This window comes from Topomyia yanbarensis, chromosome 1, assembly GCF_030247195.1.
Source record: "Topomyia yanbarensis strain Yona2022 chromosome 1, ASM3024719v1, whole genome shotgun sequence".
Classification (NCBI taxonomy): Eukaryota; Metazoa; Arthropoda; class Insecta; order Diptera; family Culicidae; genus Topomyia; species Topomyia yanbarensis.
The window spans coordinates 186086957-186112256 of NC_080670.1; the positions used below are offsets into that span (position 1 = coordinate 186086957).

At 43.3% G+C, this 25300-nt stretch overlaps 1 protein-coding gene across 2 annotated transcripts in view; it reads left to right on the top strand.

Moving 5' to 3' along the window:
- Positions 1-25300, top strand: part of LOC131684410 (sodium-independent sulfate anion transporter-like) — a 54378-nt gene that overhangs the window by 17749 nt on the left and 11329 nt on the right. The window contains exons 1-2 of one of the 2 annotated variants that reach the window (XM_058967265.1): positions 6787-6933; positions 23274-23422. In XM_058967265.1, the coding sequence (XP_058823248.1) occupies positions 6884-6933; positions 23274-23422 (199 nt within the window). In that variant the 5' untranslated portion in view covers positions 6787-6883. Of the gene's footprint in view, positions 1-6786; positions 6934-23273; positions 23423-25300 lie in introns of those variants that run through there. The other variant, XM_058967273.1, reaches the window with a different exon arrangement.

Consider the following 25300-nt stretch of genomic DNA (forward strand, 5'->3'; position numbering starts at 1 on the left):
TCCTATGGCGAAATGACCAGGAACTCTAGTGATATAGGAGAACTCACTTTCTTCTAACATCTGAACCGTTCACCGAAAACATCGTCTTTCAAAGTCATAAGACTTTTGAGATCTATCATATTCTATAATGTGCTGAAAGTTGGTACGCTCACTAGCGCCACATAGTGAGAGTATCCCAAACTATTCTATAGCCATATCGTAGTCCTTGATTTCTTGAGTAACTTCACTGAAGACAGTACCCTTCTCAATAATCTCGATATTGAGATAAAGAAATCTTTCACCAGTAGTTGAATATTTGCATTCACACTAGCGCCGCCTGGTGAGACGCGCGGTTGGTTGTGTTGCACTTTCTAGTAAGGAGTGGCGTTTTTGTTGCCTACTAGGGTAATTTCTGGACATTATTACAAACCGATGTGCGGTCCAGTTCAATTATTATTTAGAGAAGCTTATACTTAGTTGACCTTGGAAATGGGATTCAGTAATAGTGTTTAGTGATAAGATTATTACATCCTCGGGTTGATTCGAGGAAGCCCTGCTTTTGCCTACCTTATAGGGATAGATGAGGACGTTGCAGATGTAAAGCTGCTTTTTTCCGTATTTGATTGAATGAAGCGTTGATCGGTATATGCACGCTCATAACCATTGCATCCCAATCCATCGTAATTTATCGAGATTTTAAGTTCAAAAGCTGCGTGTATTGGTTGTAACTAATTTTAAAGACGGTCAAAAATGTTCTTAGTTCACAATTCTGTCGTTTGTAATACAATTGAAACATTTTCGCTGGGAAACCGGCAGCGTTAGAAGTAGTGTCCATAAAATTTTGCTTAACATTGAAAAAATGAACCGATTTAAAATAAATAATACATGTTTACTTACATAGAATGACAGCTAATGACTTACGCAGCTTATTCTATGGATTTTCATGCATTTTTATATCCACAAGAAAGCAAACGCTATATCATACACAAAAAAACAAATTAGTTGAACTTTTACATTCATTCGGCCTCTAAAGCTTGCAAACACCATTCGATGCCGCCAGCCACCTGGCTATCTACAACTCCCCAGTTAAGCTCAGCCGGAAATGAACAGGAACTCTGGCTGGTTCCAGTTCGTATTCCGGCTCCAGTGACACAACCGATTCTAGTTTGAACCAGTTGTGTCACTGGAGCCCGTATACGAACTGGAACCAGCCAGAATTCCAGTTCATTTCCGGCTGAACTTTACCGGGTCACTGTGATAAAACGCATCAGCGCGATTCATCCGAACGCTGGATGAACTCACCGTACTCTCTTCTTCTCCACTAAAATCGCAAGCAGGGTGGCCAGACCTACCGATTTATCGGTAGTCCTACCGTTTTTGGTCTTCCCTACCGATTCACAGACGACCAAGGGAAAACTACCGATATTTTATCCCTACTGAAAACTACCGATTTTTATTGATTTTGGACATTCATTTTTGGATTGGATTTGGTCTGAGATGTGTTTTCAGTATTTTATGTCAACACTACGTTTTTGGGACAACAACCCGGCCTACCGATAACTACCGATAAACTTTTAGTGACCCTACCGATATTAAGGAATTCTATCTGGCCAACCTGATCGCAAGCCTACTGAGCATCATTTCTTTCGTCACGCGTATACAATACCTACCCCGATATCCACGCTTAAACCGAAATTCAAACAACACTTGCGAGATGGGCCATCCCTGGCCTTGGCCTGTCACATAGATGGCAAATATAAAGGTAAACAAAACGCAACACTATATACTCTTAGGGTTACCAACCGTCCTTATTTTAAAGGACATGTCCTGAATTTTGATGATTTGGGAAAACGTCCTTAATTTTACTTCAAATGTCCTTAGTTTTAATCTCAATCCATGGTACATTTGAAATCAATTAGATTAAATTCAATTAAACGAATGAAATATATCACTCGCCATTTTAGTTGTACACTTCCTTTTAGTACTTTTGATTTGCTATGCTCAGATTAATAATTCAAAAGCATTGATTAATTTTATTGCTTGAAGAAAAGTTAAAAACTATTTTTTCATGTTTTTCATCTTGTTGAGTTCTGACAGAAAAAACGATTCGTCTTCTAATTCGAAGCATCCTATTTTTAAACAGCTTCCACTTTCTAGCACAGTCGGCAAATTTCTTAGTTACTTTATGGACTTTAATCAATAATTTGTATACTTAAAGAAAAACTTTGATTTATGGAAATGAAAATGTAAGAAATAGGATTTCTCGTACTAATATCCATACAAATTTCAAATGTAATGCGGAATACCACGCTATAATCAATTGGCCTGATATTTTACACAGTTCCTTAGGACCCCAGAAGAACAAAAAAGCGCTGTTCCAAAAAATATTGGAAATCTTTTCAAAACACCACTACACCAAACACATTTTGGTCAAAGATGAGTAAAATTTTTTAGCCTCAGTCAAAATTCAAGATGTCCTTATTTCGCTCTCAACCCATTTGGTAACCCTATATACTCTGCTTTTTCATTTGATCTTCATCTTCTGGGAGAACCTTTTTTCCGTCGCAAATTAAGCATTCTAAGGCCGCCATAATTTCACTGCACTGTGAAATGTCCATCGACACAAGTAGAGCGCACTTATCATGCAGAAGAAAAAAAACGCGTTAGAAACAATGGTTTGAATTGGCGAAAATAACGAATATATACGATACATTAAAACTTCCGTAATGTGATAGATCGTCTACGAAAACTTTAAGCACCCTATGTCGGATGCCGAATACACTTTGTAGCGTAATCAACACACTAAACCGAACCGTAACGCGATCGCCGATGAACTGAACTGAGCTACTGAGTACAGAAAACATCGCTTCGCTGGTGAGATACCCGCGCGTGTGCTTCCTACGCATGCGCTGGGTGATCAAGCGTTGCGCACTTGGCGAGAGCACTTCGCGTTCATCTGATAGCAGGGTTGCCACAATCGCAGATTTTTTATATAATGACACAGATTTTTTGAACATTTTTTGGCCACAGATTCCTTTCATACATGTAGCAACAGGAGGGGGCTAAAACCACTCCTATCGAAAAATTTTCAGGGAATGGTCAGGAAATTATACTAGTCAAAAAACTGTAATTTGTTTGTTACCGGAAAAAACGTACAACTGCTCTGAAAAAAATGATTAGTTTGATTTACTAGAAGCTTCGTAGAGTAATTCAGCGGTCTTCAACCATTATCATCCAAAGTACCCTTCAGGGAGGTATAATGGTGTCCCGCAATCAGAATATATCGGCTCATGTGACACGTTCCCCATATGTAGTAGGTGATTTGTACCTTGCCGTGTTTTCTCATAATTTTTTGAACGGAAGGAGGAAGGAAGTAGGATTGGAAGGGTGTGAGAAATAACAGCACAAAGACAAATAAGTTAAACTCACAAGTAGTTAAAATCGCCTGCGAGTAAGCCTAATCCTCTTTAACGCATTGGATATGTAAGGACAGCCGAAAACTCGAAATCGCAAATGCGCTACTGCTGGGCTGTCTGCATATCAGATGATTTGAGATTACGTAATCGGATTCACAAAGATAACATGAAAATGTCTCAGTACGCGAAATAGTAACCTTGTAATAATTGAGTTTACAGTGGCCGGTTAAAGCCTTGGTCAGTATGCTGCAGTTTCGAAAGTTTCGAAAAATGTAGATTTTTCGGAATCATCGGGCACGGTTGTTCTAGAAACGCCTTTGTTTGGCGACACGTTTGTAAATTTCTCCTATAATTGCGATGCTCGGACGAAGCCCAGGACCGTATTTTTTCTCTTATCCAACTTGTCCAAATTGGCAGGACGGGCTCAGGACCAACGAACTCAGCCGATGCACCTGTCCTGGCCAATTCATCAGCCCATTCATTACCAGTAATATCGGAATATCCGGGCACCCAGACAAGGTTGATAGTGTTGACAATACTTAGTTCTTCGATTTGCGTTCAGCATGTAATCACTAGCTTGGACCGTCATTTGTCTGAGCTAAGGGCCTTGATTGCAGCCTGACTATCGGAGGAGCACTAGCACCAGTACGTCCCTCGATCAGAGAGGCGTCAGTGTAACGGGCCACTTGCATTTGTTGTTGTCTCTCCATGTAACCAGACAACCACTCCTGACTCTCTGAATATTCACATGGAATGTCGCTGGGAGCAAGAATATCATCATCCAAGGTACCCTTTGGGACCACAGTCGTGTATGACTGGTAGCAAGATTAATATGGTTACTGTTCCAAACACCAGTAACCTGCACATGATAGTGCTTCTTGTACATGTGTAATGGTTTGACATTTAGAAGCGCCCCAAGGGCAGTAGTCGGAGTTGTCGTCAAAGTACCAGTCAACGCCAAGAGCGTCTTGGCAGATGGTTGACCTCCCGCTTGTGTCGCCACACAGTGCATCCATATGGTAGTATTGGACGTACAATTGTCATATTAATCCAATAGATATATTTGGGTTTGAGAGCCCAAGTTTTCCCGAACTACCTGCACATTTTCTTCACTCTGAACTCAATGTGAGCAGATCAGTTCTGATTGGAATGTAATATCGGTTGTTATTCGCTTCATCAGCAAAAACCCGTTGGTTGGAAATCGAAGCTCATTGAGTTTCCTCAACAAGCCTTCGGCAACCAGGTTCCATAGCAAAGGTAACAGAACGCCGCCCTATGGACAGCCGCAAATACTCAACTTCCTCTTCACTCTCTGTCTCAGTAGTGAGCGTAGATTGCGGTTACTAAGCATTGCGTTTATCCGGCCCAATATACATGTAGATTCACCCTCAATATCTAACAATAAACCCAAGCCACATTGCTTGAGCGAGACCTATTTAATATTATAAACAACATCGTGAAGCAGGGTGATCGTAGATTTACCACGCTGTTATGAATGCTGCATTTTGTGCAGCAGAAAGAAAGGTATTTCGTGTATCAATAATATAAATTTAAATACTAGAATACAGTTTACACAAGTTCAATTTGAAACCTGAATTTACGGGCAATTGACGACCGATAAGGAAAATCATGGGCCACGGCACCAAATACTTGAGGTTTTCTATTTCGTCTATTATACAGCTTTGGCCTTGAAATGGGTTGTTCCGCTTATATTTATAGCTTCAAATAATTTTGGCGATTTACAAGATAGTTGTCAGGAAATTATGATTTGTATTTGCGTTTCAGTTGTCCAGGAGCATCTTTCAGACTAGTGGACAGAGAAAACGTCCAGAAAGGAACTTTTTGAAGTAATATGTGTCTCTGAAAAAAAATTGTTTGGATACCTGGCTTCGGAGTCCTAATCGGGTGTTAGTCGCGAGATCTTTTTTTCAAAAATTGAAATATTACGGTCACGAAAGATTTTTCAGCTCTGGGAACAGAATCAAATGCACGAACGTTCAAATAGTTCTGATAAGCCCTTGCCCATCTCATTAGGCAGGATGTTAGTAGTTATTCTACAATTTGACTAAATGTGTTGATTGTAAACCTCTGGCGAATCTTTTACCCGGAGATTTTTACTGATTCAAAAGAAACATTAGAAGCGCTGAAACCACACAAATATTTTAATGAAATCCATCGCTGGACATTGTAGTGTGCCTTAACCGATTTTTATTACCTACTGAGTCGAAAAGAAACAAGTTTAAACTCTTTCAATCCCTTTATAACTCAACAGGTTATCAAATTGGCACTGCTTGGAAAATTATCTAATTTACTCATATTCACCGTTTTGGCAAAATATAAGCACCACTTGTCTGTACTGTCCACATTAAGCTGTAAATTGTGTAAAATTCCACTTTCCCGGCTAACCGCAAAGTATCCAATGGCACCAGCCACTCTCGCTGGGGAGGAGAAGCCGAACGAGCATTGTTCTGCGCCAGAGTTAATAAGAATAGGAAAGTAGTGCAATTGGTTTATTTTCAACACGAAATACCTAACCTCAACCGGTTTTTGCAGTGCAAAATGTTTTGTTTTCTTCACGAAATAATTCAGTACTATTTCTATTTTAGTGGTGCGTGAATGAATTTGGGCACAGTAACCCTAGTTAACTTAGAGTTTTTCGAATATCCCCACCGATTTCCACGGATTTCACACAGAGTAGTTAGTTCTAGAACTAGTCGAGCATATTGTCCAAGCTATCTGACTTTCTGTAAAACCTTCAAAGGTGTTCTGTTGACTCGGAATTTACACAGCGTTCCAATTCCTAGCAGAAAACGATAACGAGATTTTTATTCCTGTATTCATTCACTCGTCGGGTCTAGTTGACGGACGATGAGTTGACGTCAAATCTCATCATCACCTTTGTCATAAATCCATTAAGTAACAAAGAGTATTTTCATCAAATTTGTCTCTTTTTACTCAACTACTTCTCATACCATAGCAATTCATCTCATACTTATAGCGGTAGAGAGATCAAGTAGAATTTCCTCGAATTCGAATTTGACTCTGATCCAAATGTTGGCTAATTCAAATGACAATAAAAAACTGTCGTTGATCTATTATGGTCCTTCGGAGTACTTCCGTTCCGTTGTGTTTACTCGACATGCAAAAAAATCCTAATTCTAATGAGCCATTAGTTTTGACGTAATTTCCAACAAACCCTCCCCTTACGGTACATTTCTTAACCGATTCGATCGCTAAGGGATTAATATCACAATGTGTTTCCTCGCCTCCTTCGATCCATACCAACCGCGACGACAACAGGCAGACAGACAGACACGGCCGGGTACGCGAGTGTTGATGTATAATCTATAACGAGGAAAAAATTACCGCAATGAGGCGTCGGTCGGCACTACTGTCAACCTTCATCAGTTGCCATTCTTCGGGTGATCGCAGAGGATCACCTCCGTTGTGATAGAGAGGTGCAGTGTTAGTGTTCAGTTAGATCGGGAATGGTTGTTACGCAGGACGAGGATCTGCCAATCCCGCGGATTAATATTAGGTGAGATTGACGAAGCACGTGCATATCGGGCTGAGTCCGGATGATGCCGGAATAGCAAAACAGAGTTGTGTCAGACCGGGTGTTTTATCAGTGTCCAAATAAGTGTCGGGGTGGATGTCATAAACTGTGAGTCGTTGGATCACATTTTCGCAAAACAACCGTCCGTTGTTCCTTTGTTTGCTCACGTTTTTTCGAACGATGAATGGGTGTCCGTTGTTTTCGGGGTGTTTGTGCGTGTGTGTGTTTTCTGTCAGTTATATAACGAACAAACGAATGAACAGATTGGCGATCGATCGTTATCAAGAAACGATCTGTGTGTTCTAAGGATGTGATTGTGTCACTTGAAGATTTGAACTGTCACCGTTTTCGAGTCTGTGCGCAGGTGTCGGGGCTGGCGACGGATTAGCTTTCTACATGTGCTTCAGAAAAAATACAGTTTTGGTTGTCAGGCATTTCTGATCTCAGCGAAATAAGGTGAATTGAAGAATCAGTCGGTGAAATGCGCATCGGTTATTGACAGGTTTTCCGATTTGATTCCGAGATTTGAATGAATGAGAAGGAGCAATTCAATGTGTTTGATTGAATTAGTGTTCTTTTTTCGATTTGCTGTCCTTGATCCAAGACAATTGCTCTAAGCCAAGTTCAATTTCTACATTTAGAATTCTACGATCCTCGATGGTATGGCTGGCGACTGTTCCATATTTGAACTTTTTTGCGACAGGGTAATTAGTCAAATTTGGCAGCATTAGTATCCAGTATAATAACACAAATGCTCTGAAAACGGTGAAATGCTCCTGTTTGAGCGCCGTGAAAACTCGGATTGAGTGTCCTAAATATCGCCCTTCCATTTGGGCCAATGCGAATATATCAAAGATGACAAACGCTGTCCTAACCAATGGTTTAAAATGGGAATGGTGATAATAAAACAGAATGAAAATAGGCTTATTACCTTATAAGAAAGAGGATGAAAGCAAAAAGTTGTTAAGGATCGCGCGTTTCCTTTATAATGCGTTTATAATGGAAACGCCTGACTCTTAAGAAATAATACGTATTAAATTTTTTTATTCGATTTTCTATCATCTATGCCAAATAATGGTAGCACTTTCTTGCACTTATTTCATTTGTTCATTTTCATGGTATTCCTTAACTCTGACAACAATTCTGCATGCTTTGCTAGATTAGGTTCGGAAACCAATCGAATCGGAATCGGTTGATGCGTTTCATCAGTAATACGCAGGAGTTTCGTATCATATTTCTTGAGCGTTTGTTCAAAAAGTCACTACCTGTTGGACTTGTATAGGTAGTTCCATTGGAGATCTTCTAGGAGCAACACACGGTTAGTGAAGTACGAGGCTTGGTCGTCCTTAACTGTCCTCAAGAGAAGCGTCTGATCGATTTCATCGCCTATGTTGGTAAATCTAGGAATGTTGTGGCTGCCTATCCTCTCGGTTATACTACATGATAATTCAATTTAAAGTTACAATATCTTACAGTTAAATCGCAGAAAAACAGACATTTATGATCGTACAAACAAGTTTAAAATACTTGTTTTGCCATTTGAACTAATATCCGCTTGAACACTACGGCCACCATACCGACATATCCCAGTATAATTATGACGGTCACTTCTACATCATTTGTGTCACCCACTAAAGGGAATAACGGCAGAACCACCTCTGGCGGTAACATCACACCTTTGGATGGGCCGTAAATTTGTTACTGAACTTTTACGCTTGAGTTGAACGTCTGTTCTTTGTGCCTAAGTTGATGTTGCTTCTCAATTTTGCACAACTTAGAGGGAACTTGGCCTTAATCCCACTGCACAGTGGAAGAAATCCAACAAAAAAGGCAATTAATTGGAAGCCGCTGAAAAAGTATAACAATATACACACCAAAAGTTGCGTATTTTTTAGGTAACAAAATGCAATCAAATTTGTTCACCGCACGCAACTGGAACCGGAGATATGGGGCTTCAAAGATCCGGAATATTACCGGTTTTCTTCAAATCTGAGGCCTAATTCGGAAGCCGCTGTAAAAGTACAAGGAATTATACCCTCAAAGTTGCGCAAAACTCTAGCGATCAAGATGCAATCAATTTTATTCACCGCACGCTTTTGTGACCGGAGATATGGGGCTTTGAAGATCCGGAACATTACCGGTATTCATCAAATCTGAGGCCTAATGCGGAAACCGCTGAAAAACTTTAAAGATTTATACCCTCAAAGTTGCGAAAAACTCTAGCGATCAAGATGCAATCAAATTTGTTCCCCGCACGCACTTGCGACTGGAGATATGGGGGTTTGAAAATCCGGAACATTACCGGTATTCATCAAATCTGAGACCTAATTCAGAAGCCGCTAAAAAGTTCAAAGAATTACAAATTGAACAAATTCGATTGCATCTTGATCGCTAGAGCTTGCCGCAACTTTAAGGGTATAACTTTTTGTACTTTTTCAGCGGCTTCTGAATTAGGCATCTGATTTGTTAAAAACCGGTAATGTTCCGGATCTTTGAAGCCCCATATCTCCGGTTTCAAGTGCGAGCAGTGAACAAATTTGATTGCATCATGATCGTTAGAGTTTTTCGCAACTTTGAGGGTATAAATCTTTAAAGTTTTTCAGCGGTTTCCGCATTAGGCCTCAGATTTGATGAATACCGGTAATGTTCCGGATCTTCAAAGCCCCATATCTCCGGTCACAAAAGCGTGCGGTGAATAAAATTGATTGCATCTTGATCGCTAGAGTTTTGCGCAACTTTGAGGGTATAATTCCTTGTACTTTTACAGCGGCTTCCGAATTAGGCCTCAGATTTGAAGAAAACCGGTAATATTCCGGATTTTCAAACCCCCTCCGGTCGCAAGTGCGTGCGGTGAACAAATTTGCATTTTATCTCCAAAAAAATTCTGCAACTTTTAGTGTATATATTGTCATACTTTTTCAGCGGCTTCCAATTAATTGCCTTTTTTGTCGGATTTCTTCCACTGTGCACTGCTCTGTCATCGATGTTACGCGATATTCGTTATCGAATATTGTTTGTTTGAGGCCATTCATAAACTATGTCTCGCATACAAGAAAAAATAGCCTTGCCCTCCAAGCTTATTGTAAATTGTTGTGGTTTTTTTTAACCCGATCTACTAGTACGTCTTAAATTGATTTTTTTCTCGGCAATATATGCTACGTCACGCTCTTTTCCAACGGTCAATACGCGACATCATTTATGAACGGCCCCTTTATGATATATTTAGAGCAGACAATGCTATAAAAATAGGATTGACAGGACATTAGTGGGCTTTAAGAACCTTGTGAAACATTTTTATGTTTCTTATACGTACTAAAAATACCAAATCATTTGATGTGACGGCCGGAAGATTAGAGAAGTAACCCCCCTCCCTTCTCTCCATTCGATCGATATATCTGCAAGTGATTCGGAGTTGCTGTTATAATCGATGATTTCATAAAATCTGCAATAAATACTTCTTTACCTCGAGAGACAGCTAGCAAACTCATTCAGCTCCTTCAAACATGGATTCTCAAAAATTTCTTTTTCTGCGAAACAGCACACAAAAACACTATTCCATTCTTTGCTTTATGAAAACAATTAATTTAAACTTTAACACTATTTTTTCTTGCATTATTACCGGCAACTCGATTTCGCTAGAAATACACATATATGACAGCATCGACACAAACACTTTTAGTTGTATCTACCTTCCAACGGCACAACCTACTACGATGGCACTCATGAGCATCCGGAACACTGGATGAACTCGCCGTGCTGCTTTTTCTCTCCCTGTTTTTGCTCCACAGCTCGCTCAGCTTCGGCGAGCTAGTGAGTAGTCACAGGCGTACTCGCATATGTTCATGATCAAACATGTTGCAAAATGCCTGATTTTTGTGCAAACTAATGTACCGACTTTCTTACCAGAACAACACAACTAATCCAACTGACGATTCGCGATCGAACTTGCGTTTTTCGTATGGAGAAAAAAGTAGTAATAGCTGACATACGAATTATTTTTAAGACACTAGGCGGCTTCAAAAACCGTGAAATGAAACGTAGCCTGATAGCGGATAAACTAAACGAAAAATCTCGGTGCCGATGTGCGTTGCACAGAGCGCGTACACGAGTGTCGATTCCGAAGTGCACTAGTGTCACGTAAAACCTATACTTTTGGGTCAGAGAGAATCAAACTCGATTTTTTTAAGAATGTGCCTTTTCCAGCAAAAAGTCGATAATTGAATTTATACAACCGGTTTCTGCAGAAGAGCATTGGCCCACGGGATTGTAAACATTGCTTGTTATTCAGCTTTTGACCACAATTCGTATCGGCCGATTGCATTTTACTACGCCTAGCCAATTTGGTGAAGGTAAACGGCGTGTTATCAGAATTATGTTTGCCTTTCGCAAAGGGAATGAATACGAAAAATTGTCTTGCTCTAAAGAGCAAATATTTTCACTAGTCTTTGCTAATAAAGGAGCTTACGATTTTGTAGCATTTGTTATGTAGTTCGTATAACTTGTTATCTGATACGTACACTACCTTTTTTCATAGCGATACGGCAACTTCTTGAATCGGCTACATGGATTTTCCACAAGGCTCTTTCTTAAGCGCCTTCTTTAGAATTTCTACCTGAATGGCATTGATCAATATCTTTCCAACTCATGAACATTAATACAAATGGCGAATTATTGCGTAGGTTCTGTCACAAAGCAACAGATTTGCAAAAACTAATGCAAGGTATCTTTGAATATTTTTGCACTCTGGTTGTAAATTCGCGTATCGAGTTCTCCAAGAAGGAAATCGAACCGGTTTTCAATGAAGCGTGGTCCAGCTCATCTTCAGTTTCTAATAGTGGATAGAATGATTGCTGAAGTTTCGTTTTTAAGTATCAAAGGGGTAGTTTGACTGTAAATGCATTTGAAGAGGATACATCAGGTATCGATCGACCAAATGCAACCTAGGAAGTAATTTTATTCGCACATTAATTTGATATTGGTAGGGTGCTAACCAGAGAAAGATTGTATCAAATAGCTATACTCTCAGTAACTGAGCATGGGAGCAACTGTTTCCATTCTGCCGCCAATACTCATATTATCAAAGTTGAACGAATACAGTATATCGTTGTTTGCGTATTGCCCGAAATCGAATTTCTTTTCTGGGAGATACTGTTATCGTCTGACACGAGACTATGAATCAATTGGTGAATGGAAATTTTGTTAACTTGCTGAGTGTCAATTGCAAACCAAATTTATGACAGTGTACTTCAGCCACGTGCGCAAGATATTAATTCTTTTTCGTATGCTATTCAAAGATTCAAATTACACGTTCTGCATAAAGAGTATTTTCGTAGAGGTCCCGATCATCTACGTTCGCTGGCCATAAACACCATGAACATCTCTTCCATATTGGGATCACTGATAGTGAACTATGCGTGTGTTGTAAAGGTAATCAAGACAACGAGCATGTTGTTTGGTCAGAAGATTCCTTAAGAATCCCAACTGGACCAGTCAATGAACATATTCGTGATATCTTAACCAGCCGGGTCTGTCGCACAAGTTGTTGATCTATTATTTTTTTTATCTTTCTAAAGTCAATTACTTCTCATATTTTCGTTTTCTCGCATATACCAACTATCGATAGGTGTTCGAATTTAGCGTGAGTTAAAATGCTTCTTTCTTACGCGCACCGATAAAAATTAATGGTCTCGCCAGTCAAGTATAAAATAGAGTCGGAGTTGGTTCTTTTATATGCAAAGAAAAATGTGCAAATGTAATTAAGACGATTTTTTTCTCAATATTCGCTATAATACAAAGAATCATAACTGAATTTATCGAGAGAAGATTTTAGCCAAAATTATTTCGTTTCATAACTTGTTAATTCGAATGACAAATAAAACAGATGCGTGTTCCAAAGAAAAAATATCAACTAGTTCATGCTGTAGAACTGAAAAGCATTAAGTGAAGTTACTGAAAAACGCCCCAAATTCCAATTCATCTCTTTACTAGCACGAGAAAGTGAAACTATAATTCCAAGATAGCGAAACGCAACAGCAATTAGGATTAAAAATAAAAAATTTCATGCCACAATTACTCAAAAAAAAGGGATTCTGGTGGGTTAAACTCAACATCTACAAAAGTGGCCACACTGCTTTAGACTGTTATTCAAAAGAAATTCGGCACACTTCGGGTGGATCGACGAGTTCAACAGCTTTTTCAATGATGCATTTTTTCCACATTGACTTTCCAACGGCTCATGTACATACACGCCACATGACACAAATACTACATCACAAGCTGATGGAAAATAATAAACAAAAATGGCAAAAGTAAATGGGATTGTTTTCAGCCAAGAAACTGAATGTTCGTGAGACCGGTCGATAAGAACTCATAATATCCAAGCAGGGATGCCAGATCTAATTATATGTCTATATTTAGAAGACATCTGAAATGTAATGAAGACTTACATTTTGAAGGTATTGTTTCTGGAAAAATTATTACTCAAAATCACCAATTGAACCCAAATCCTGGTCAATGAAGACATATTGGATCATTTTATTATTAAATGGTAAGACATTAGAAAAGTATATCTCATATCCACAAGCGATCACAGGTGACTAAAACGTGCTTCTTGACAACAAAAGTCGCATTTCTGTTGTTATTGTTATGGGCATGACTACCATTGGTGTCCCATAAAACAATTAAAAAAAAGCAAACAGTTCATCTTTATTCTATCATATTTGTCTTTAATTGAGATAATGTTATCAAAGGATTGTAAAACTTTATTGTAGTCCGCTTATCCACCAGAAGAGTTCGAGTGCATCCGCAGGATTTGCCAATAAGGCTTGTGAATGACCTCCGTGGTGGTTTACCCTATGAGGACAAACAAACAATTTCCCGAAGTTCTGATAGATGTATTTCCGCCCCGTGCAACAATCAGTCCTCCAGGAAATTGCATTTGTCCTCACAGGGTAAAGCACCGCGAAAGTCACATTGGCAAACGTCAAATCCTGCGGATGCACTCGAACTCTTCTGGTGGATAAGCGGGCTGCAATAAAGTTTTACAATCCTTTGATAACATTATCTCAATTAAAGACAAATACGGCAAGGAAGGAAAGCTGGAGAATAAAGATGAACACCCGCTTGTTTTTTTCCTGCTATTTTATAGGGGGCACCGATGGCAGTCTTGCTCATAATAATAGCAACAGGAATGTGGCTTTTGTTGGCAAGAAGCACGTTTTAAATACCCGTGACCGCTTGTGGATGTGAAAAAATTTGAAGCAACCTTTTGCAGGCGCTAATACGTGCCGTCGAATTATTTATCAATTGGACGATGCGGAGCGTCGGTAGTGTGTTTACATTTGATAAAAACGAACCACTGTTCTAATAAAATGGCACACTTACGGTAGCACCGATTTAACCAAATATGTGCTCTTTGGAATCCAATCCAATTAGCAATAACAATACTGAACCAACGGATGTTCAAATTGCAGAATTTAATTCGAACAGTAAACAAACATCTTGTATGATTGAAAGATAAGCGTGTGAATGCATGACGTTACAATAATTGTTACAATTATTGTGCAAATATATCACCTGAGTGGATCCGATTACGATTGCATACCATTGACGTTTTAGAAGGGTAATGTTCTCATTTCGCAGTGGCGTCGCTAGTGCGAGGGGTTTGCGGTTAAAATATTACTCTTAACTATGGTGAGTTAAGGGGTAATATATGTTGAGATGCGGGAAAAAAGTGAAAAGTTTGACCACTCTGGCACACGGTATGAACCGGCATTGGATGGCCTTGATTCTGTCAATGCCGTTCTGGTAGTACGGATTCAAAACAGCAGAACAATATTCTAGTGTTGAGCGAACCAACGCGCTGTAGAATGATTTTAAACAGTACACGATATGCGTGTCTTGAATCAACAATATTCGACCAAGAGGAGTGTTCATTGGAAGGGAATAAGGCTTTTCCGTCGTTGGATTTCGACTCTGCTAAATTTTATCACATCGGGAATGTAGTCCTGCTCATTAACGTTTTGATATATGTCAATGTCTTATGACATGATCGGCAAATCTCAGCTCTGGTGGAAAGCAATAGTTTTTATTTGTTTGAAAACTTCAAGAAGTGTAATAACTACCCAATTGAATTGTACTACCACACGCAAAACAGCATTTTTCTCGCTTCCCTCAAATTTCCCACTTACAACACTAAGATCATTTATAAAATTTCAATTAGAAAAAAATGTATTTGAATGATAAGTTGGAATGTTGTGAGAAGGTTTCAGTGGAGATCACAATATAAAATCGTGTATTACATACAGATTTTTTTACGCGGGGGATACGTGCGCGTTAAAAAACCGCGTTGATTCAAAAATTCGCGCAAAAAGACTTCAGTGTACATATTTTAAACGCTGACGGGGCTGGGCAGTAGAGCGGTGAGATATAAGAAACTTCTCACTACTAGTTTGTGAAAATTTGTTCAATGTGGTACGAATACGAAGGTCTAGACAACGACTAACCCCTCGAAGGCTAAAAGCAAGGGCAATCGCAAGACGGCGTCGAACGCGAAGCGCCCTAGGAAATCACCAGGCGAGGGTGCAAAAACCGACAAGGTCAACCGTCAAGGCCAAACGCCGCTTGGTCGAGGTAAGCGTGGGCGAGAGTGACCCAGCAACCCGGCGCAACCGGGGCAGGGGGGCGTAAACCTCTGGACGCTGGTCACCAAGAAGAAACCGGCACCGACACTGAAGGTACCGCGGCCCGCGAAGAAGGCCAAGGACAGAGGCGAGGCCTTGCGGTTAAAAACCGACAAGGACAAATACGCCGAGGTCCTAAAGTCGATGAGGGCGGCCGAAAGCCTCTCGGCTCTTGGACAAGACGTGCGTAGCGTGAGACGCACCAACACAGGAGAAATGCATCTGGTGCTGAAGCGAGGCGCACAATCTAGTGCAGTGTATAAGGCCTTGGCCCAAGAGGTCCTTTCTGAAGGCGCCCAGGTCAGGTCGCAAGGGGCGGAAATGACTCCAGTGCAAGCATCTGGACGAGTTCACGACCGGAGACGATGTCGTCGCAGCCGTCAAGGAGCAATGCGACGTGACAATCGAGCGGGCCTCTGTGCGTTTTAGAGGGGGACCCTCTGGCACCCAAGTAGCCTACCTCAGGCTACTGATGGCAGATGCCAAAAAGGTAACCGAGAAAGGTAAACTGAAGATCGGCTGGTCGGTATGCCCAATTAGCATACCCCAGCCGCCTTCAGTGGATAGGTGCTATCGGTGCCTTGAGTCCGGCCACAAAGCCTACGAGTGCAAGGGCATAGACAGGAGCAAACTATGTCGTCGCTGCGGTGAGGAGGGGCATAAGGAGCGGGGTTGCACTAAGGCGCACAAGTGCCTTATCTGCACCGACAAGAAGCAAGCCCGTAATCATGCTATGGGCGGACTTTCGTGTCCCTTCGGCGAGGCAAATAAGAAGAAGCCGTGAACGTTACACAGCTAAATATTAACCATTGTGCAGCAGCCCAACAGCTGCTGTGGCAGTCGGTCTCGGAGTCGAGGACAGATGTCGCCCTCTTATCAGACCCGTACCGCATCCCTGCCGGCAACGGCAATTGGGTGTCGGACGGGTCTGGAATGGTGGCAATCTGTACAACGGGACGGTTCCCGGTTCAAGAGGTAATACACTCCTTCGCCGAGGGTGTTGCGATTGCCAAGATCAATGGTGTGTTCTATTGCAGCTGCTACGCTCCACCAAGGTGACCAATAGAACAGTTCAACCAGATGATCGACAGGCTCTCGTCAGACCTAGTGGGCCGGAAACCGGTAGTTATAGCGGGAGACTAACGCTTGGGCAGTAGAGTGGGGCAGCCGTTGTACAAATAGCAGGGGTCAAGCGCTAATGGAGGCGCTTGCGAAACTCGATACTGTGCTAGCTAATAATGGCTCCGCTACTACATTCCGTAGAAACGGGGTGGAGGCGTGGATTGACGTAACATTTGCCAGCCCGAGTCTGGTTCCAGGCATGGAATGGAGAGTGGACGAAGGCTACACCCATAGCGATCATTTAGCAATCCGCTTTAGGATCAACTATGGTGTGCAACATCCGAGCGCGGGAGATCCCTGTCAGGTACGCGGGTGGAAGTCCAATCACTTCGACAGCGAAGCTTTCACCGCGGCCCTTGGACTGGAGGCCAACACCGACAGTCTAAGCGGGGATGCGCTGGTAGCTGTTCTATCACGCGCGTGTGACGCCACTATGCTGCGAAAAACCCTGCCAAGAAACGGCAGATGGCCCGGTATACTGATGGAGTGCCGAGATTGCAGCTCTACGATCATCCTGCCTCAGAGCTAGACGTAGGATGCAAAGAGCTCGCACCGAGGATGCAAGAGAGAACCGCCGTGAAGTGTTTCGAGCTGCGAAATTGGCCCTTAACAAGGCCATTAAAAGCAGCAAGAGAGCGTGTTTCGACAACCTGTGTGAGAGTGCCAACGCGAATTCGTGGGGTGACGCCTACAGGATTGTGATGGCCAAGACCAAAGGGGGCTCTTCACCCCCACAACGGTCTCCGGACCGGTTGGCGACGATTATCGAAGTACTCTTCCCGTCTCGAGCCACAAGCCCCTGGCCACCTGCACTACGAGACAGTGCGGGCACTGCCGAAATAGTGGCTCCGGTGACGAATGAAGAACTACTCGCAGTGGCTAAATCTCTAGCAATGAACAAAGCTCCAGGGCCGGATGGAGTTCCAAACAGCGCTCTCAAGGCAGCGATCATAGCGAACACGAACATGTTTAGGCTAACTATGCAGAGCTGCCTTGACGAGTGCCGTTTCCCCGATAGAATGAAAAGGCAGAAATTGGTGTTGTTGCCGAAATCCGGGAAGCCGCCAAGCGACCCATCGGCGTACAGACCAATCTGTCTGATCGACACAACTGGCAAACTGCTTGAGAGGATTATCCTCAACAGGCTAACCCCATACGCAGAAGGTACGGACGGCCTGTCAAGCAACCAGTTTGGCTTTCGGAATGGTAAGTTCACAGTGGATGCTCTCAACTCAGTGATAAAGACTGCCGAGATAGCGATCCAACGATAAAGGTGAGGCATTCGATACTGTGCGTTAGTGACACTTGACGTGAAGAACGCATTCAACAGCGCAAGCTGGGACGCCGTCGCGCTCTCGTTACACCGGCCTAGCCTACCGGTGGGTCTGTACCGGATCTTGGAAAGTTACTTCCAGAACCGCGTACTGCTATACGTGACCGTTGCCGATCAGAAAAGGGTTCCGATTACCGCCGGAGTCCCGCAGGGCTCGATCTTATGCCCGGTGCTATGGAACCTCATGTATGACGGGGTTCTGAGACTGAAGTTCCCTCCTGGGGTCAAGATCGTCGGCTTTCCCGACGACATAACCTTGGAGGTCTACGGGGAGTCAATCCCTGAGGTAGAACTAACCGCAGAACACGCGATCAACACGGTGGAGAAATGGATGAGCGCGAGAGGCCTGGAGCTCGCTCATCATAAGACGGAGGTAGTTATCGTCAAGTCGGCACAACATGCAGTTATCCATGTGGGAGAAGTCGTGATCACCTCACAGCGGAGTCTGAAGTTTCTCGGAGTCATTATAGACGACAAGCTGACCTTCGGCAGCCACGTCTACTATACATGCAAGAGAGCGTCGACTGCTGTTGCGGCTCTATCGAGAGTGATGTCCAACAGCTCAAAGGTGTGCGCCAGTAGACGTAGGTTACTGGCAGGCGTTGCCGTATCTATCCTCAGGTACGGCGGCCCGTCATGGTCAAAAGCACTGAGGGTAACCAGTTACCTACAGAAACTGGGGAGCACCTACCGCGTGATGTGCCTCAGAGTGATATCTGCCTACCGCACGGTATCACACGATGCATCCTGCGTGATAGCGAGCATGATGCCAGTCGGGCTGGTCCTTCGGGAAAATGAGGAGTGTTTCGAGCTACGTGGAAATAGAGGAGCCCGCGAGCGCACCAGGGTGACCTCGCTCGCCAGATGGCAGCGTGAGTGGGACAACTTCTCGAAAGGTAGGTGGACCCACCGGCTGATACCTAGCATATCGAGCTGGGTGGGAAGACCCCATGGGGAAGTTCACTTCCACCTGACACAATTCCTGTCAGGCCATGGCTGTTTCCGTCAGTACCTCCACAAGTTCGGGCACGCGGAGGTCCCAGTCTGCCCGGACTGCCCAGGTGTAGATGAAACTGCCGAACACATACTGTTCGTATGTCTTCGTTTCGACGTCGAAAGAAGAGCAGTGCTTGACGTCTGCGGCTGGGACACAACCTCTGATACCCTTATTCAGCGGATGTGTCAATCGGTGGAGATGTGGAACGCAGTCTCGGCTTCTACCACCCAGATTGCCTGTAGGCTACAGGTAATTTGGCGAATCGAGCAACAGACGACGGGCACGGCTAACTAGTGATTGGTTAGTTGGAGCGGAAAGGGCCGAGCGTGAAAAAGTGAGTGAATGTCTGTTCATGCTGAGGCAGGTTTGGCGCAGCGACTGTCAACCGCGTAAGGGGTAAACCCAGCAACCCCCAAGCAAGGCAGAAGAGTTAGTGAATAGGCGTATATATGGACTGCCTTATGCCAGAATGGGAGGGTCGTAGCGTAGTATGTTGGGACTTAACTATCGATGCCTCGTGGCGTGGCAGAGGAGTGAAAGGGTGAGCATCCAAGTCAGTGGAGTGTTTGAGAGAGAATCAAGGTGTGACAGAGAGAGCACCCAAATAAGCCTCATACAGGACGTATGAACGCGTGAGCGAGAGTGAATGAGTACATTAAGTACAGCCATCCCCCCAGAAGTAATACCGAGAGGTAGTTGCTGGGGGGAACGATGGCTGAGCCCAGTGGAGTTTAGTCGGTATGTCCAGCTGAGAATTCAAGCTCAATAATGAAAGCCTGCCTAGAGGAGCTTTGTAGCAAAGCCAGATCAAATCTGTGGGGCAACGCATGTAGAATTGCAATGGAGAATATAAAAGGACCGGCAGTACCATCGGATAGGACTCTGGAGAGGATGAGTCACCGTAGAAGCGCTATTTCCACAGCATGGACCGACGGCTAGGCCGTTCATGCCGAACGGGGCTCTAGTAACCAATCAGAAGCTGATAGTGGTGCAAAAAGCTTTGAGAAGCAAGGAGACTCCGAGGCCAGACGGTGTCCCAAATGTGGCTTTTGCAATAGTAATCCCAACGAACCCGGGCATGTTTCGGACCGCGTTGCAAAAGTGTATGGACGATGGTAACTTTCGCGACATCTGGAAGCGACAAAAGCTGGCGTTGTTGTCGAAGCCAGGTAAGCCCCTGGGAGATCGTTCAGTATACAGAATGATATGCTTGTTGGGTACAGTAGGCAAAGTGCTTGAGGGAGTAATCCTTAACAGGCTTATAACGTACACGAAGGAAGAGAGCGGCCTATTCAATATGCAGTTCGGTGGAAAGGTAGGTTCGCTGGACTGTTCATACGAACGATCGTGGAAGGTATGGAGGCTGCGCAAAAGCAAAAGAGAAGAGGAAATCTTTACTCCCGACTGGTTCCGCTGGATGTAAAAGTGTCTTCAACGTCGCCGTTGCAATCGCCAATTCACTGCACAGATTCAGATTTCCCGATTACCTCTGTAGGATTCTTTCAGAACTGGACACTGGTCTACAAAACTGACGTCGGAAAAAGAAGTGCAACCGTAACAGCGGCCGTTCTACAGGGTACCATACTCGCTCAGATGCTTTGGAATGCTATGTATGACGGAATGTTGACGCTGTGCCTCCCCAAGGGCGTGAAGATTTACGGGCGACTTAGTGTTTCTAGTGATCAGCGAATCACTAGAAGAAGTAGCAGTACTCGCCACGGAGGTGATAGATGCTGTGGAAAACTGAATGCGCGAAAAGAAGCTGGCGTTAGCTCACTACAAAACTAAGATGGTTTTGATAAGGCGAGAATTTCGGTCGGAAAATCAGACAACTGGGAGTGATGATGGATGATCGGCTAAACTTTAATAGCCACTTCGACTACACATACGGGAGGGCCGTAAAAGTGATCTCGGCACTATCTCAGATCATGCCCAACAAATTTGGCGATCAGCAGCAGTAATAAGCGACTACTGGCGAGTGTCTCCACATCGGTGCTCAGATACGCAGAACCTGCATGGGTAACGGCACTGCAGATAATGAGGATGCGTAGCAGCTATGGAAGAAGATTCCATTAATTTTGGCGATAACGAAACCTTCATCTGCGCGATAAACCACTTCCTGGAATCGATATCTTCCTGTCGTCGAAATTGCTGCTGATTTCGCGTTTTCCGATATCCAGTGTTCATCGCCGGCTGGGTTACGGTATGGCTCATGTCGGAACTACAAATGGTCAAAGGAGCAGTAACAAGCGTTTTCTGAATAAACTCGCATCTTCGATACTGAGGTACGGTGTTCTAGCTTGGCCGGCAGTGCTGAAGACCACCCGAAATCCAGATAAGCGGAACGGCCCGTTCTGGATCATGTCCATGCGAGTAGCAAGCGCGCTTAGAACCAATCGCGTATGCGTCATCACCGGGATGATCCCTTGCTGAGGATAACGAGTGCAATGAAGGGGAACCAGCGTTCTATCAGGCCACGGCTGCTCCAGGAAGCATCTGTATCTATATTTTAGTCTGAAATTGGCTCAAGGCTCTACCCTAATCTACAAATTCCGCCATCCGAAAATTGGAAACAATAATATTCAACTGATTTCGATACATTGTTCAAACATTAATTTATTCGGGGTCATCCTCACGATGGATGTCTTTCTATTCTTCTTGAAATGTTTTTGTTGTCCTATCATGTACAGCTCAATAGTATCTCGCTCAAATCTCAGCCAGTCATTGACACGTTTCTATTTATCAATTAAAAAGGCAAGGTTAGTTGCAATATGTTTAGAAACTGATAACGACTGGTCGCCAAATGTTTACCACGAGCCCACCTGTGACGGCATAGACCGCACTGTCAACTGACCAATTTCTTCATTGAAGTCCACTACAATGGGAATATTCATTCATCTTATCATTTTAAGATTATGTATAGACAGTTCTTCCAAAATCTTGAACTTTGAATGCAATAGGAGCGGCTCCAAGCGAGACACCGAATTCCCACCAACCTGGAAGAAAGGATGTGCGTACGTACATACGTCAGCTCTAGCTAGTACTCGACGGGGATTCCCTTCCGCAACACGAAAAAAAAGAGTTTTTCCACAACATTATCTATTTTGCAACATCAGACACACGCTCATTTATCAATAGAAGGTGCATGTGTAAAACACGACAATTCTCATCCTAAGTGCGCCATTTGTGATTGCAGAGATAGCAAACAATGGCGCCCGCCCGCTCGCCCGCCAGGTAGCGATCCCTGCCGATGCTCATCATGTACTTGTCCAAAATAAAATTCCTTTTAATTGTCTTTGCTAGTGAGTTCCAAGGAAATTGAAAGGTATCAGTTTGATTGATGCGTTATTTGGCCATTGACTTGTCAGTTTGACAAGTCGATGATGAGGGGTACCAAAGTACAATTATGTATATAGCGATGATTTTGTACTTACACTTCTTATTTCAGCTTTTCACCGGTTCGAAGCGCTGTCGCAAATTCTCATGACGCCGAAGCTTGACCTTTTTAATAGGGCAGCATTGCTGCCGATTCCAAGCGTACAGGAACAGGACAATCGCTGGCTGATAATTTTCAGTTTGACTGTTATTAACCTCATGACGCCACACAACTGCTGGGCACATTTTGTTTTGTTTGGTTTTTACATTCCGGTACTTACTTTTGAACTTTTCACTTTAAGCCACGTGTTCATCAGCTCTACACTACAAACTGTCATCACAAGAATTCTAATTTTAGGCGTCGCGCGTTTTGCACGGATTGCTTAACGTGGCGACATACGAAAAGGAAATTGATTGGCCGTAAAGTGTCATACCGGTTGCGATAGTGGTTGTAATTTTCAAAGCTTGCTTTGATACAGGCGTGTGGCTGATAGGTTTTCTGTGTTAACTTTCCTCGCAGTGGTTTTTCTTATTATTTTCGAATACCGTGAATGATCCCATTGTCGGCAGGTTGGATAAATTTTAAAATAATTCTCATTCTTCTTTTAAGCAGCTTAGATCAAGTTTTTATTATGAGAAACCATTTTGGTGGTTTGTTTACATGGCATTTACGTGAGTCTGAATGCAACAAATGAACACCCGTTGCATTCAGACCCACTTAACTGATGAAGTGAACAAAGCACCGATAAATTGTATCGTCAGTTTGTAAAACTGAATTGTCATGCTCTCTTTATTTCTCTGTCTCTCTTTTCAGACGAACATCGAGCGATACCCAGCTGGACAAGGTGAACCTGAAAACCCAAATCTACAATATTCATGGCTTAGCGAATTCTCAAGCATCACTCGGACTACCTGTCAAGCACAAGGACTTACCGGGATACCGGGGCAGCAATGATTTCATTTGTAAGTTTATTGATAGTATGATCACAGACAACGGACGTCCATATCTAGCCATAAAGTTGTGTAAAATTTTAGTGTATGAGTTTGACTGAATTGATAGCTGCTCATTTCGAGGTGGATTATTTCGGACCGATAGTAGTCCTGGTTGGAGACACTCTGAAAAACAGTGGATGGTTCTCAGCACCTGTCTGACTACCTGCACATCGCCTCCACACCGCCTTTTGCGTTATTCGAAATGTCATGGCTAGGGCTGGAGGGCCGACTGTCCGTCTAGAGTGATCGCACAACTAACCTCCAAGTTACAAGCAAAGTGTTCCGAATTTACCCCAAATCGCAGATCGCAACCAAGGGAACTTACGACCTTCAGGCCTTACCCTATTTGACCAAACTGCAACCCAGCCGATGTCCGACCGACGAATTACTGCAAAACGCGTTGGTTGAAGTGGAAATATTGTCAACTCACGACTACCGACGGACATTCCCCTGGATGACGACAAATTCCCTGTATTGAATCATTTCAAGCTAGGGTTAGCTTGATGTCGTGGGTTCAATTCGATGACAGCCCTGGATACAGGAAGAACTGCTGGACTTAATCCATATGATGTGATTGAGTCCAGCAGTTCTTCCTTTGTCCTATTTTTGGTCATGGATATCTGTCCACGATCACCCATAGATCCATAGATTGGTGACATTCTAGTCGTAATAGTTTGATCAAAACTGCCGGTCCAAGGGCAGGGTCATTGCAAGGTAACAAGCTCCCGGAGGGCGCTCGAGCATTGGTATGTGTCTTTGAATCGAGGAATACAGTAGCGTTGCAGGACTTCGTTGAACATTGCGGAGTAGTGCTGTTTGAAACGTCGGAAACGATCAACGTGGTGGTTATGCAGAAGAATGGTAGATTCAAGAGCATGTCGTTCGACGAACGTACACGACTTTGTCTATCCGTGGATACAGGAAACCTCAGTCTTGTCCAGAAAGGCCCAATGGAACTGTAGGTTGTTTTTTATTATCTTCGTCCACTGATTTCGCACAGGGTGATATGAGGATAGCGATCTGCGCTGTATAAATTTTCGACTGTACTTAGCGGAACAAGTAGACCGCAGCCTTAGACAGCTTTTGTTGCATTACCGATCGAATGAAACCTTGCTCTTGTCAATCGCTCCGTAATGAATAAGTAGATGTGAACGTAGATCCACTGCAGTGGTCTTCCTGAAACTAGCAAGTATAGGCCAGGCATGCTCCACTGCGTGTCCACTTCATCTCTTCATTGCTTCGTCGGGATCCAACTTCTAAGATCTCGCTGAAACACAACAAAACGAATGATCTATCGAATGTCGAATCTGTCCAGAAGTGCCGCTTCCTAACAGTGATGAACAGTGACACCAATGTCGGTCTTCGAGCTGGACAAGTGGCGCAACTCTTGTTTTCGCTTCCACCTAAGAGATTTCATTCGCGGGCCTCTCGTGAAATCGACGATAAACGACCTGCGCGAAACGATTCTCACTTGCGTCCACAAACTTGTCCATTCCCACCTCAGCCTTCACGGACGTCGACGATCGGGGACATCTAGGAACTTCCACAAATCACACCGCCAGCCACGTCAACCAGAACTGTGTGTCTTCTAGAGAGTCGTCCCAGCTGACCAACGTTCTCCATATTTCTTACAGGAGAGCCTTTAGAAATATCAACAGGTGCGTATCGTTTAACCATCGTAGATGTGCGGAGAGCTTCACGTTTGATCGGCCACCTATTGTCGGAGAAGATTTTTATCAAACTGTCTTCATATTCTATCACATTTCAAGTCGCCTTTTGTCGCCGATATTTGGATTCTTCTCTTTCGTCGTTTCCCGATTCTGTTTGGCCATAATCGTAACCGAGCTC